Source organism: Perca fluviatilis, chromosome 7, assembly GCF_010015445.1.
Source record: "Perca fluviatilis chromosome 7, GENO_Pfluv_1.0, whole genome shotgun sequence".
NCBI classification, from domain to species: domain Eukaryota; kingdom Metazoa; phylum Chordata; class Actinopteri; order Perciformes; family Percidae; genus Perca; species Perca fluviatilis.
In genome coordinates this window covers 16,902,365-16,918,738 of record NC_053118.1, presented here as the reverse complement: position 1 = coordinate 16,918,738, position 16,374 = coordinate 16,902,365, and the positions used below count along the sequence as shown (strand labels likewise).

General features: G+C 39.0%; 1 protein-coding gene across 1 annotated transcript in view; it reads left to right on the top strand.

Annotated features, from left to right (window-relative positions):
- LOC120561878 (MDM2 binding protein) overlaps positions 1 to 5,894 on the top strand; it is a 30,947-nt gene extending 25,053 nt beyond the window's left edge. The window contains exons 19-23 of the mRNA XM_039805201.1: positions 114 to 232; positions 1,157 to 1,269; positions 3,219 to 3,332; positions 5,619 to 5,684; positions 5,771 to 5,894. Of these exons, the coding sequence (XP_039661135.1) occupies positions 114 to 232; positions 1,157 to 1,269; positions 3,219 to 3,332; positions 5,619 to 5,684; positions 5,771 to 5,809 (451 nt within the window). The 3' untranslated portion in view covers positions 5,810 to 5,894. The remainder of the gene's footprint in view (positions 1 to 113; positions 233 to 1,156; positions 1,270 to 3,218; positions 3,333 to 5,618; positions 5,685 to 5,770) is intronic.
- The last annotated feature ends 10,480 nt before the right edge of the window (positions 5,895 to 16,374 follow it).

Here is a 16,374-nt window from a genome sequence, read left to right as displayed (position 1 = left end):
GGGTGGATGGCTGGGTGGGTCTTGGGGTTGCAGTTGTGGTACGTGGAATGACGTTTCTTTAGTGTTAATAATATTACCATGTTTGTGTCTGTGTGTTTGTCTGAATGATCCAGGCTGGTGAAGTCGGAGAGCAGTGACTCCCTCTGTTCTCAGAGCAGTGGCAGCAGTGGGACACACCCTGCCATTAGGTCTCTACGGCAACAACCACGCAGATCCCAGTCCATATCCTCAGGTAAAACAAAAACGCTCAACCTTAAATGGAAAGGGACGAGTGATCCTGCTTTACAGAAGGTGTTAGAATAACAGTTGGTACTTACTTTTACACTAATGTACAGTTATCAGTGCACGGTATTAATGATCCAACAATCTAGAAACGCTACTCTCAATCTATTGTAGTTATGTACACAGGTGCTTCAAAACTGGCAAATATGCATGAGAGAGGCTGCACACCATTACTTATATATAAATAAAATGATCAGCTTAACTGTTGTGGGACAAACTCATGGCGTGCAACCAGTATGACGATATGAAGTAACACATAGAGCAACAATTCCAAACATTGAACCCAACAATCCACTCAACTCTTTTCACAACACATTTCTCATCATTGTCATCATATGTGATAATATACTTTATTTTTACTAAATTAATACTTTTAGAGGCCTAATATCTGCTGAAATGTAATTTTAACATGAAAAAGCTACCAATTAAACTATTCAATCACTTACAATTCCTGGAGAGAAATTGTTTGTGATTTGCAAATGATCTCCTCCTTATTTCATGTCATTGTGGAACAACATACTTGTCAAATATAGATCCTATTTTCTGTGGAATGGATTTCATCATTTTCTTTTAATAATTTCTAACTACTTCAAGCCACTCATATGTATTATGTGAAAACTTCAGAAGACCTCTTAAAATACTTACTTATACTTTACAAATAGATGGATTCTGACTGTAGTGACTCTTTACAGAAGATTTGAGTTTGTCTAAATAATCTAGCACACTTATTGATATTATTATGATCATTTTTATTTGTTATTTATTGATTATTTTTTCTATTCAGTCTTGTTCAACTCAGACATATGCCAATGAATTGTACTATCATGATGGTAGTGCCTTATTTTTGCCTTATTTTTCTGACATTATTACTCAGGTTTGGTGACTCTTGCCTCTGCTGACAAACCTAAACCTCAGCAGCTGAAGACGCATCATGAACAAACAGAGGACAAACCTTCCAAAGAGTCACGCTCCCAGAAACACAATAGGGTGAGTGTTTGTGTCTTATTTTGAAAGGGGTGACCTGTTTTAAAAAAAACACAACCCTTGTTTTGAAATTATTATTGCCTAAAATGCAGTGATTATTTTATTTTTTTTGTAAACCTATTCATGCTATTGAAATCATCTAAATATAACCGTTACCTTGGAAACAAGTCCTCAGAAGTAAAGTGTTGCAAGCTATTTGGCTCATGCATGAACATAAAAGTGTTCCCTTCATGTAAGGGGTTACAGTGTATTGCTAGGAGGAACTTTAGCAGCGGATATTGACCATGAGGGCATAATACTGCATTTCTCATACCAACTAGTTGGTGATTCACATTAAAATGGGTTTTGTTTTCGGAGCTCTGGCTGTTGGGTCTATCGGTTATGATTGGGAATGTGCCAGTATTACATTTTCATGCTACGATTGTTGTGGCCCAAATGTATGACACTAAACATAGTCTTAATATAGTACGATTATCTCATACCATGTTTGCCTTGGATTTCATACCCAACAGACTGAAAAGTGAAAAGTATATTAAACAATGTTGGATTCAACATCAAATACACTTTAAACACCGTAAACTACGTGAGGGAGAATGAAAAGAGCAGGTTCTTGTATGCATGCCCTCTCTCTCACTCTTAACGGTAACATTTCCGCACCCTTAAACAATCTCTCCTCCAGTAGGTCAACAAGCTAATGTTAGCATTGCCTCAGTATCTGAAGCTCAACGGATAAGGAGCCTGGTTTGCTGGTCTGTATAGGTCACTCTGCCTCTGTTCGACGACTAAAAAGGCAAATCCTTGTGACTAATAAAATAAAACTGCTAAATGAAGGCAGGAGCACTATGTTGTGCTCACAGTGCCACCTGAAACAATGGTAGTTACAGTAATGAGGGTAGAAATTTCTGGCTGTGTTGCTACCATCAGTATGTTTTACTACGGTATATAGTAAAACTGGTATGCTAGCACACGTCTTCTCATAATGACATACTTATTGTCTGATTCCACAGTAAACCACAGTTTTCTTGTAATAATCACCTGTTTAGTGATAAATTAAAAAAGACAGTATTTTACTGTTCTCACTAAAATCTGAAAACAACTCAATGTGTAAATCCCCCACTCACATCAAACGTTACACACATAGACAATCTTTCTACTACAGATGAGAGTTGTGCAACAGCTCCAGTAAAGACAAATGTTTTATGTTTTGCATGTGATCACCGTTAATGTGTGGGCTGCATTTTAATGTTACAGCAGAAGCACTTTAACAACTATATTATTATCATATCACCTGCTGCCTGCCTGCCTACACACACACACACACACACACACACACACACACACACACACACACACACACACACACACACACACACCTTCACACCTTCACAGCATTTCTTCTGTCCCACATACAGCTCACAGTCTGCATCCCAACCTTGACTTGTTCTGATTTCTAATTACAATGCAAACAGGCTTATCATCCAAACCCAAGTACAGGAAAGAGCAGTTGGCCCTATTCAGAAATAATGATAGCAGTTTATTCAGGACAGAGATTAAAAGCTGCCTTTCTCCTCAAGAGACTGAATAGCACAGATGATTCCTCACAATAATTTATGGAGTTTCCTCTGAACAGTTGCTGTGACAAGATTAAAGTCAGATCTATTCGTTTCACGAATGTGTTTTTTTTTCCTGCCAACACTACCGGTAAAATAGTAGTTATTATGTTTGTACCAGTGAGCTCACACTGAAGCGTGTGCTTCTTTGCAAGGACGTCCCCCAAAGTCAAGACATTTTGACATCCCTTCCTTTTTAAAAAAAGGGAGTCGTGCTAAAATGAGTTTCTCTGAATCGGCTTAGCGCCAGGTGGTTAGGGAATAAACAAAACTAGATTAAATGTTTTCACAATTGTGCTAATATAAAAACTGTGTGTGCGTGTTTATCTTTTGTTTCCTCAGATGCTGCAGGAGGTAGTGGCTAAAACACTCAAACACCACGGGATCACTGCTGAGCATCAGTGCTTTGAGGCCTGCAGCAAAAGGCTGTTTGATATCTCGAAATTCTATCTCAAGGTCAGTCTTAGTCTTTTGACTGCCCACACTCAGTCAGTGCTGACATCTCTTTGGCTGTTTCTTTATTTGTATGCTTCTATGCATCCAGAGGCCTGTACTACGAAGCAAGATCTGGCGTTAACGATGTAACTTCAGGTTCAACCCAGGGTTCTGTGTGGCACGACGGTGGATCACTTGTTACCGGGTTAATATCGTCGTGGTAACTTATGCTGAACACCTAATGTTGGAGATTAGAGATCAACTGGTGTAAAAGCACCGCCTACTGACCAATCAATACTCGATTGATAATGGCGTTACCGTTCAGAGAGAGAGAGAGAGAGAGAGAGAGAGAGAGAGAGAGAGAGAGAGAGAGAGAGAGAGAGAGAGAGAGAGAGAGAGAGAGAGAGAGAGAGAGAGAGAGAGAGAGAGAGAGAGAGAGAGAGAGAGAGAGAGAGAGAGAGAGAGAGAGAGAGAGAGAGAGAGAGAGAGAAAACCCCGTTAACATTCCCTGATGGGTATTTTTATGAAAGGTATATATTTTCAGTGGAGGGAATTACATATATAGGCTATTTGTCGGCTTCTTGAGCCGTGTGTTGCCAATGCACACATCGGTTTGAATTATGTTTTTTATATTTTTTATTTGCTCTCATGATCGCTTACCACTGCCAGGGTTGAAACTGAAATAATAGGCTAAAGCAACGGCAGTTTATGGAAAGCACAAGTGTACGTGCGCGCCGCTGGGAAACCCTGGGTTGATTGAACTAGTTGTGAACCACCGCCGTGACACAGGTAATGCGGGACCGCGGCTGTTAGGTTAGGTGAAGCCGGGTAAGAAATCCAGGACATGTTGATCTTGATTCGTAGTACAGGCCTCAGGACTTGTACTACAAATTTGACCACATGTTGTGTTTTGTCACAATCCTCAAAACAAACTAGAACAATTAGAGGAACAGCTATTTTTTGCCAAAACTCCCATTTTCATCTCTTTTCTTTTGTGCCTCCTTGTAAATTGTAATCAGGTGTTTTGGTTTGATAGAATATAAACACTGAGGAAAAACTGCCCAACATGCCAGCAGTGTTGGAAGAAGTACTCAGATCCTTTTTAAGAAAAAGTAGCAGTACAACATACTGTCAGTAATACTGTTACAAGTAAAAGGCTTGCCTTCAAAATTTTTATTAACTAAAGGTGCATGAGTATTTTCAGTAAATTATACACAAAATGTTAAACAATAAACTACTTGTTAAGCAGAATTGCCCCTTTTTAGAGTGTTTATTATTAATGCATTAGTCTACATCCACGCTGTTCCACTTCCGGGATTGCTCCGGTGCGGCAGGATGCACGACTAAAACAACTTTTGAACGTACACGTTCCACCAAAACAAGTTCCTTCCCGAGGCTATTTTGCAGCGGCACTGTGGCTCTGTGCAGAGCTTAGCGCCGCCCAAGACGATTGTGATTGGTTTAAAGAAATGCTAATAAACCAGAGCACGCTTCTCTCCCATCCCGGAATGCTGTGTGGACTCGCCAGACCCTCCTCCGCAGCGCTGTGGAGGAAGGTCTGGCAAAACGAGACTACTAATGCATTAGTGTGTATTTTGATGTTATGTTGCAAAATAAGCTAATTGTACTGTATCTACTTTATGCACTGTTGGAGCTATATGTAATTTCTTGTAAGTGTTTGATTTAATCTAGATGTATTTTCCTTTGCTTATTCTTTGTAATGTAAGAACTGGGCGGCACTGCAGGCACCTCAGGCTTATATAGGACCAGCATGCACCTGGGAAGGGTCTATCTATTTGTTTCTTTTGCCAAAACAAGACAGGCAGACAGGGCCATGATTTCTTTGTAAATTGTTTGCATACTTGCCAATGAAGAAAAACACCAAACATTTCTTAATGGACAGTTAATAGTTATTTTGCCTGAATATAATTTATCCCTTTCATGTACATTATCAGTTGATGATTTGAAGTATTTGATTTTCATAATGGACAAGTAGCCACAACAGGCAGTTTAATCTATTACAAATACTCGTAATGTTTTGTATGTAAAATCTATCCAGTAAGTATGGCAGATGTAGTGGAGTACAATGTACAATGTTTCCCGCTGAAATGTAGTGGTGAAGAAGTAGCAGCAAATTAAAACGCTCAAGTATAATTCTGCGATACTACCTGAGTACAGTAATTGGGTAATTGTTCTACCCAAGTCCTGACCCCATTAAAATGTATTCATCTGTGACCGAAAATGCGCACGTGAGTTTACCTTCCTGGGTCAGCATTAGTGATCTCCTGTTGTGTTGTTTGATCCCAGGATCTGAAGACCTCTCGCGGTCTGCATGACGAGATGAAGAAGGCAGCCAGTAGCAACGTTAAACAGGTAACCCCACCAACCTCCAATGGTCCTCCACTTAGTTTAGTTCTTCTTAACCTGAACCTCCTAAATGTTGTTTTGTTTTGCTGTAGGTAATTGACTGGGTGTTGGAGAAGACCTCAAAAAAGTGAAGACGTATTCTATATGTGATTTTGTGCAGTGCTGCACCATTTATATAAATATATATATATAAAAAAAACTGCATTGTGTGTCACATTTCTGAGTGTTTGCTTTTAAAGCCTTCCTGGCTAGTTTTAAATTGTTACATTAAGCCTGTTTTAATGAACTTAATCCTTTCTTTGATTTTATCGTGTCTTCACTAAGGCGGTCATGTAGCGACATATCATTTTTTCCGATGTGTGTGTATTCTTTTTTTTTTTTTGTGTTTTTGCACATCTATTCTGATATACTCCCACTGCTCCAGAGCCTTGAAACAGAAAAACAGAAACATACTGAGACAAAATCGACATAGTACATTCTGCACTCTGAGAGGCCACGAGGGCTTAGATGTTGGCTTCAGGTTGCAGTAGTCTTTTCTTTGTAGCTGTTTTCAAACATGAGTTTGAATCTTACTTGTTTATTTTGTTTCTAAATACTGTAATAATTTTATGGCTTTATGAATGTACATATTTTATCTTTTTACTGTTTGTAACACAATAAAACGTTTTATTCTTATATTGTGCAAAGTGTAACTTCCTGCTTACAAAAAAGATATGAGAGTATGTGTGCTGTCTCTGAGAAATATGTATTACATTATCAGTGTTGACAGCTAACCGCCCCACCCGGAAGGTAGCGGTTATTCAGACACTAAAAACCAAGCCACGAGCAGTGCAGCACATTATGCAGCGCCGATTATCACTGACAGTCAGACTTTGTACTATTACAGTACAGACTGATGAGGAACACTGCTAAGATTTCTGGATCTCCTTGATGAGATACAACACACGCAGCCAGTCGTTCCACTATTCAGTTTTTTCAATTCAATTTTATTTATGCTATCAAATCATAACAAGAGTTATCTCAAGGACACTTTACAGATAGAGTAGGTCTAGACCACACTATAATTTACAAAGACCCAACAATTCCACTACTGGAACCATGTTGTCCTTTCTCCTAGAGGTGCCTGCTACAGGTTTCTGGCAACAACAAAAACAATCTCTCCATGCCAAGGCAACATAAAATGATCTACTTGAAGTTGAATTTCAAAACAAAAAGCTTTAACTTCACAGCAGTGGATAGTTTTATTCTGACTTGGCATTGGATTACCCGCATGAATAGGATGACTGAAGACCGTTCTGTGACTATGCACAAGAAGCAGATTTCTGCCGAGCTAAATACGATGAGGTTAGCTGCTGGACTGTTCTTGAACAGGAATAATTTACTCAAGTTTTGGTATGTTATTTGGTTACAGTTTGGTACTAATTATAGGAAAAATAGGAATTTACTGCTCTATTTAAATCCAAGAAAATAATTTATTTTAGAGGAAACTTTATTCTCCATATTTGTTGAATTGTATGCTTGCATGTAAACACATTTTATATTTTTGCATGTTCACTTACTAAAAGACTATGGTTATTCAGTAAGTAATTTGAAATGTATAATAGCAAGTGTACCAATTGAACACTGTTTCTGTTTTTTCTGAATTTGGTATCAAATCACATCGTTCTTTCTTAGAAACAACTTGGAAATTATTAGGAAACTACTAATGCAAAGTAGATACTTTTACATTACTGTCTTACAATGAGTTCCAGGTGATCTCACAGTACTCTGAAAAAGAGTCTATATTTAGTAGTCTATATCCACGACGTTCCACTTCCGGGATTGTTCATGTGCCGCTGGATGTCCGTTCCCTTCTGCTTCCTTTGTGTTGGCATTTTAAACTCCGGTGGATTTATGAGGACTATGGTTAACTGCTCCTCAGATCTATGCAGGGTAAATCCAGACAGCTAGCTAGACTATCTGTCCAATCAAAGTTTTCTCTCGCACAACTAAAACTACCTTTGAACTTACACGTTCAACCAGAACAAGTTCCCTTCCGAGGCTATTTTGCAGAGGCGCTGTTGCTCCGTGCGGCGATTAGCGCCACCCAAGACGATTGTGATTGGTTTAAAGAAATGCCAATAAACCAGAGCACGTTTCTCTCCCATCCCGGAATGCTGTGTGGACTAGCCAGACCCCCTTCCGCGGCACTGTGGAGGAAGGTCTGGCAATGCGAGACTAATATTTAGTATCGGGGTCGGTACTACCATTGCCGTAATGTAACTAAACATACACATGTAGACAACTTGTGACACTTTGTTGAATGTCTGCTGCTACTTTCTCGTCAGCTGATAGTTGAGAATCAACATTAGACCATCCAAATATAGTATGTCTGTGTTTTTCATAGCAGGGATACTCACTTTGAGGGTACTTAAGGGCATGTAAACTGCATAACCTGACATTTTCAGTGTGCACGTTTATGTGGGAATGGACTGAGTGTGGTATCCATCAGTGTGTGGGAGCACCACTGAATGACAGAGTGCAGATAATGAAAGTATTATCTGCATGTGCCTGTTGTATCACAGTGGACCGACAACAAAGATAATACAGTTTACATTGTACCGCCTACCCAAAATCCTTTGGTAGAAAATAACCAGAAAAGGACAATACTATGGCTGTGCAGAGGAGACAACATATCTTATCACTAGTTCTTGGTATAAAGTGATAAGGGTAACCTAGCATTAGTCTCTTAGTATTTACAGTAAAACATTTTTATTTATATTTTAAATTTGTGTTCCTGTGTTACTAAAAAAGGAAACTGCTGCTTTAGTATTTCTGTGGAACAACAAATTCACAGCCACATATTGCAGCATCTAATGTATCATGTAGCAGTACGCATGGTTTCTTGTTTATAAATTCCAGGACTCTAAATGATTTACAGAGATGTTATGTGGGTTCATTAAATGGATACAGCAATGAATAGATGAGTTGGCCATCTGTCGCTGCAACATGTAAAATATAGTTATTAATGGCTGTTGGAGGCTTTTTTTCCAGGGACTTCTGGCTTGATAGAGGGATGAGAAAATTAAAGAGGGAAGGAGAGGTTGCAGAGGAAAAGACCGTTTTCTATCTTATTTCTAAACTGTTAAGTGTGAAGTATGTTCAGCCCAGTTTCCACTGTTGCTTGTTTGCCAGGAAAACAATTTTGTGTGTGTACTGAAGAGCTAATTCATATTGTATGAATACTTTACATTGTGATCTACCTTGTTGTGTGGCGCTTCAGTGAAGCCATCCATGGCCAAGGTTTCCAGGGAACCTTTGTTGTTGTTCTCCTTACATACCCAACTTACGGTATCTTGGCCAGGATTTAGAAACACAGGTCATGACATTGCTTTAACCTAATGCAACTCGCCTAAAACATTTTTGGACTGGCCACTGTCACTGTATTAGGACTAAACATGAAGCTAACTTCTTGCTAATTGAGTGTTTTCAAAGTCTTTTTCATTTTTCTTTTCATCTCTGTATGTTTATGAGGTGCAGTCTTGAGTAAAAAGTGCAAAATTTCAACTCTCCTGTATGAAAATTTCTGTCTCAATTCGCTCAAGTCACTTGCGTCTTTGCAATGACCCCTATATACAATTGCACGGCCACTAAAAACACACACACACACACACACACATACAGAAACAAACTAATTTTCTTTTATTATGTCTTCTGAATGTACACTTTATCTCCCTACAGTATGGTCCTAATGCTGTTTAAAAGCCCTCTCCAAGCTTTCACGTACTAAATACCTTCATTCTATTTTCATTAAAATTTTGCCTTAAAACAGTCAAATGTCAGTTCTCGGTCATCAAACCCCATACATTTTCAGAAATAATACAGAGGACATGACCTTGGTGTCCTCAATGGTAGCTACATCCCTTGTTTTTGTTCGGGTTGAGGGAGTATCATTTCAGTTACATCAAGTGTGTTACAATAAGAGACTTGGACAGGCACTGACGCTTCCTTTAGGCAGCCATGTTGATGTTTGACCTCATGTTTGAGAAGCACTCCTGGAAGGATGATTGATTCTCTAAACCTGTACTGGAACAGTAATTAGCTGGAAGTTAAAAGACACCCGAGAGAAACAGTTTGACACAGACTGCTGCGTTTGTACATTTTATAGAACAGTAATTAGTGCTGAACAGACTATAGGAAGCCACACGACTGTGTGTGTGTGTGTGTGTTTTTGATTTTCTGTGTCAGTATGAGTAGGTGGCAGGTTTTGTTCAGGTGCATCAGTGTGTAATAGCGCTCATTTTGGTGACAAAAACTGTTTTACAAAAATACACATTAACACCATTTTAGAGAGTTTAATGAAAATGAGCAGCCATTAAGATAACATTACAGTCATGATTGCCATCTAGCCTGCACAGCCAGACACCATCTGTGCCAAAACCTTTCCTCTAAAGGATGATACTAGACCGGCCTGACCGTGGCCAGACAACATGTCACCAACTTCTGACACACAGCTGGAACATATTTATACTTTACTTCTCTTTATTTTCTTGTTTTTATAAGCTTGAATTGCAATTTTTACCACTCTTAAAAATATGAGGGGTATCAATCTAGCAAATGTCCCAAAATGTCAAACTATTCCATTGAGCTAGCTTTAACGCTAGTTAGATTTTTGTGGGTGTTTTGTAATCTTAAAGAAGTAGTTAAACATTGGAATATAAGCTCATTTGCATTTTTTCTGAAGGTAATCTAGGAAGATTTATTTCAATCCCTTCTCTGCATTAAAGATTAAAGTTCATCAGAGCTATTTGCTGATGCATACAGCAGTATGTTGTGGTTTGACACATACTGCAGAGCTTTGAGGAGGAGCCAAAACATCCAACCAGAACAATAAGGCGAACACGGCTAAAACCTTCCATGAATAGGTCATAATTATCTTCGGATTTGTCACCATAAACACCACATTTTACATTACAGTCCTTCAATTCACTTTTAATGTAAAGATTAATGCAGCTTTAATGTAAATTAAAGCCTAATTGATATATTTTGTTATTATATTGATATAATCAAGCTCTTGAGTTTTTCCCTTAACTTCTGTTAGCTTTTAAGCGCACGCTTTCGGATTTAAAGGCGGCATTCCGATAGTTTTGCGCAGTGCACTCCTTCATTGCACTTCCGCTGGTGCAATAGCGTACCAACTGACCCTTATCATTCACTAAAAGCTTTTGCGCTTTTGATCCCAAGTTCACAGGACAGAGAACACAAAGAACACCGTGTGTGTGTGTGTGTGGGGTGTGTGTTTGTTTTTTTTTTTTTTTTTTTTTTTTTTTTTTTTTTTTTTTTTTTTTTTTTTTTTTTGTGGGGGGGGGTGTGGGGGGTGGTGGGGGAAAGAGAGGGGGAGGGGTTGGGGGGGGTAGGGGTAGGAACGTGGTGTTGGTGTCCGAAAAATTTCTCTCTCTTTTTTTTTTTTTTTTTTTTTTTTTTTTTTTTTTTTTTTTTTTTTTTTTTTTTTTTTTTTTTTTTTTTTTTTCTTTGGTGGCCAGGAGGTTAATGATGAATCGCAGCTGGAGAACAACAATACCGTACAAGTTTTGTTATGGTCAAAATCAAACACAACTTTTGCGTTGTTATATTAATTTTTTTTGCTTACAATTGTACAAAGTGCTTTATAGCTGCCAAAAATGAAGAATGATACACAGTAGAATTCTAGACTTACACAGTGTCTCTCCCTCTTGTATGTTGTGTACAGTCAGTGGGAGTACATAGTTTCATGATTTAATGCTGCATACAGTATGTGTATAGGTTACCTTTGGGTGGTTGTTTTTGAGAGTAACTGAGCTTGAGGTACAGCGCTTGTTAAGTGGGAGGGTCACGGCAGCGACATCACTTTACAAACATGCCTCTTATCCTCTAATGTAAGACTGTTTACTACTGTGTGTGTTTGCGTGCAGTGTGTGTATGTTGCTGAAAATGTTACTCATCCTCTTCTTGTACATTAACAGATAATAACAGGGACAGAGTGAGCAGGTGGCACAGTTTCTATCTCTTGCAGACATTACCACATTTTCAGTCATTCTACAAAGTACATGAAAAGCTTGCCACAGTGTTTAGATTCATGCTTTTGGCTTCTCAGATAAACATTTACCTATATATCACTTTCTTCTTTTGAGTTAGATGAAAAGATATCTACCACCCACCTCATGTCTGTATGCTAAATATGCAGCTAGAGCAGTGGTCGAAAAACTCTTCCAAACCACGGCACCCCTTCAAAGGAAATCTTTTGCCACAGCACCCAGAGCCACCCAACCCCCAATATCACATGCATATATATGTACACAGATTCTTATCGGTTTAACAATTTAATATTAGATTCTATCAATCATGGCAAGGACAATAAACATTCGTCTTCCACAAGCGCCCAAAAGCTGTCCAGCTGTTAAGCTGAGTAGTGTTGAGTCTGATTTTAGTTATTTAACAGAAAAGTTCAGGATCTGCTGCTGTGAGGCTGCAGTGCTACTCATTGAGCCGCCATGCTGCTTCCAAGGAGAACTACAAATGCTTTTGTATCAGAACTATTAAGAGAAAGCTCTCAGGTGTTTAGCCACGAAACCTTTGTAGAGACCTTCACTTCTGTACGTTGTCTATGCAGCAGCAAGAGCAGCATGTCCTCCTCATCCAGGAGAAACATTTGAGGCAGTTTTTCTTTCTCTTCTTCTTTGACTCGCTGTCATCTGTGTTGTCCGAATGGTTGCTGGCGTTGGATTCCTCAGATGTGGAGGCCAAAGTGTTACTTTCATTGATGGCCTCCTCCAGTGGGATTCTGCTCTGTGAAGGAGCGGGCTGAACCCTGATAAAACCTGATGGCAGTGCTGTAGAAGTCGGCCTGTGTGTTCTTCGTGTGCTGTTAAATGAAGACACATGCAGTTAATTACAGGCACTACAGGCAGCTGACTACAGCCTCAGCCGTTCTGTATTTTCCTTATAAAAGTCGCAAATAAAATTCTCATTGATCACCTGCAATGTCAGTGATCATAAAACCAATCACTAGCATTGATTACATCCCGCAACGCCCTGCTGCGATGTTCATACACACAGAGTAGTCAGGATCCGGTATAGGAGACTGCACTACTCAGTATGCCACGATGTGCCCTGCTATGACATGAACTACAACGACTACCTTCGAAGTCACTGTTCCATTATCTTTATTGTGACTATTATTTGCCACTGTTCATCACACCCCCAACCGGCCCCGTCAGACACCGCCTACCAAGAGTCTGGGTCTGCCGAGGTTTCTTCCTAAAAGGGAGTTTTTCCTCGCCACTGTCGCAACAGCCACTGCTAATGCTTGCTCTTGAGGGAATTACTGTAATTGTTGGGGCTTTGGAAATTATAGAGTGTGGTCTAGACCTACTCTATCTGTAAAGTGTCTCGAGATAACTGTTGTTATGATTTGATACTATAAATAAATTGAATTGAAATTGAAATTGATTCAGTGGAAACCCAACCCCATCTTGCCCAACTTGAGATGACACTTACTTATCATCTACACAAGTCCTCATGATGTTGTGTTTGGTCCTGGTCTGGGCCTGCCTGGTGTTGGGGTCAGAAGCCTGGTTCGTGCTCAGTTGAGTCGGCTGGTTGATGCCAGGCTTGGCTGCCTCCTCAGTGTTGGACGCATGCACGCACGCACACTCACCAGGAGCTGAGGTGGGAGCAGCTGTTGAGGTAACTCATGGTGATAAATGGGTGATTGAGAATAATAAGGGGTAATCCTCTCCTTCTCAGTCCACTTGAGCATTGCCTTCAACAGCTCAATGCACTCCCACCTCTCATAAGCCTCTGTGGCATTATCTTTCTCCAGACACGGCTAGTTTATAGAACAATCAAAAAGTACAAGAGTGGTCAACTCAACTTTCCAAAGCATGAAAGGGATACTCAATAAAAGTCACATTGCAGCAGCTACCCTCTGCTTAATGACCTACTGTCTTCCTTTCGTCAAGAGAACGGAAGGTGTAGTGCCGGTTGTCAGTGTTCGTTGTTCTCCAGTACTCCTGAGGTATCTAAATAGGATAAAAATATTCAAGTATTTGTTAGTGAACAACTGGAGGAAAATGTTTATTTATTTAAGGAGAGAGTATTAAAGATGAAACTCAAAGAATTAGTATTATACCTTAAGTATCCACTGATTGGACGCTGTCTTTCGTTCCCATTTCCATTCAACATTAACAGCAGAGGCTGGTGGTGGGCCTAGGAGGTCGGTAATGTATTGCAGCTGGAGAAAAAACAGAATCATATTTAGAAATTTAACTTAATTATTTTAGTCTAGAATTGCTAAACTTAATAATAACTGTATGTGGCCTTTAAGAGTGATGATTTACAATTAGTCAAGCGTGAAAACATACTAATTCATAGTCAGTATTCCCCGGGAAGAGTGCAAAACCAAACACCATGATGGCCATCACACAGCCCAGCGACCAGATGTCAATGGCCTCTGTTTAAAAAGCTTTATATATATATATATATATATATATATATATATATACTCAAAAACTTTACTGTGGAAATAAAAAGATAAATTATCTGTGCTTAGACAAAAACTTAGAAAAGAAGAAGCATACAAGAATACAATATGTTTGAATTTAATAAAACTTTTATTTTACCAAATGATTGGAGATTTTTAAAAAGTACACATTTTACATTTAAAACTAAACCTAACAATACCATTCATTGGTTTATTCAGCTATATATTAGACATGTCTTAAAAAAAAATTCAAATTCTTTTAAATTTTGAAACTCACAAAAATGATCCTGTTAATTCTCATTCAGCTAATTTGATTTGTTGAATGAAATTAAGAGGTTTGATTTGTTAATCTTGGATGCATTTTCTTGAATAACAGTACACTCTTATTTTGACATAATGGCAACATTATGTAAAAATAACAGAATAATATTAACTCAACAAATGTCATGCAAATCACGTGCCATGTAATGATGCAAAAAATAACAAAGGAGGTCCTGCGTAAGCATCGCCATCAGTTAATAATTTCTGTAGAAGATATATCAATAAAGGAGCAGCATTGTTTTTGTATTACAGGTTAGACATTAACCCTATTACAGCCCTAGTGTTGTGTACAATAAGGAGGAAAATGAAATATAATTGACCATATATTTCCTATTTTGGATCCATTTTTGAAATAGTCTGGTAAATAAAGATTTCTGATCAAATTAGATGTAGTGGCAATTTGGTTTGGACTGTTAGAGGGAAACCCACGCAAGCATAGGGAGAAGATGCAAACTCCACACAGAAAAGACCAGGATCTCATGCTGTGAAGCCACCATGCTACCCATTATGATAACTACACATGCTTTTGTTGCAGACGACTTAAAAGAAAGTTCTTAGGTATTTTGTTAGTTGTCCATGTAGCAGCGAGAGCAAACGGTCCTCTTAATCCAGCACAAGAAGCCTTTGATGCAGTTCTTCTTTTTCCTCTTCTTGCCTGAATATCAACCGACATTAAATACCTCAACCATCTCCAGATCAAACAACAATGTGGAATATCTCACAGTTTAGAAACAAGATACATTATTCTCTTACCAGAGGTGGTGGGATAGAGGTCTCTGTTGTCCGGGTGGATCCTGGTGGCACCTAGATTGCAGCAATTCAAACTGGAAACTTGGCCCACTGCAACAATGTCGCAATCAAACACTGCAAGTGGACAAAGGCCGGTGTTCATGTATTAGTCTTGTTTCATCTTAAAAAAAAATCTGCTTACATTATGGCTTATTTTCTCTCTTCCATTGGAGGTATGAGTGTCATGGTGACAGAAAATAATCTTACCTCATTTCACTGTTCAGATCAGATGTGTCTTCCAGGTGTATTCTGTTCATGGGGGCTGCGGGCCGAACCATGATGAAACCGGATGGCAGTAATTCACTTGTGCTGTTGAATCAAGCCATATAATTAACTGACATTCTAATTGATTACATTCCACTGAGTTGTTGGGTGGTTGAGAATATCATTAGGGATAATCCTCTCACTCCCATCCCACTTGAGCATCTCCCTTAACAGCTCAATGCACTCCCCCCTCTCTTCATCTTCTGTCTCGTTATTGTTCTCCAGAAGCATCTAGTTTAGGAAACAATTGGGAAATACAACAGTGGTCAAGTATTTTTCCTAAATCGTGAAAAGACGATGAAAGCCGTGTTGTTAAGGTGGCTGGTAAGGTGAATAGTATCCCACAGACTCCCTTGACGACTATCGTTGACCAGCAAGTACTCCGCAAGGCTCGGTCTATATTAAACTGCACAAACCACCCCCTTCACTTTGAGTTTGAAACACTTCCCTCAGGCCATAGATTAGAGTACCCCGGTTCAAGAGCAATAGGAGTAAAATGTATTTTGTTCCATGTGCAATAACTCTGCTTAATTTGCATATGTAATTTATTTTTTATTTTTTTAGAGATTGCTCCTGTAGTATTGTGTAAAATGATGTCCTCTATATTGTATGTACAGGAAACAATTTTTGTCATATCGTTTATTTGTATTCCTGACTGTAGATCAAGTTTCCCATCTGGGATAATAAAGTGACTGAACTGAACTGAAAGTCACTTTTCAGCAACAAACGCCAACTTAACCACCTACCATCTTTACTTCGTCCAGAGAACGGAACGTGTAGAACCTGTTGTCTGTGGAGTAATTTAATGATCCCCAGTACTCC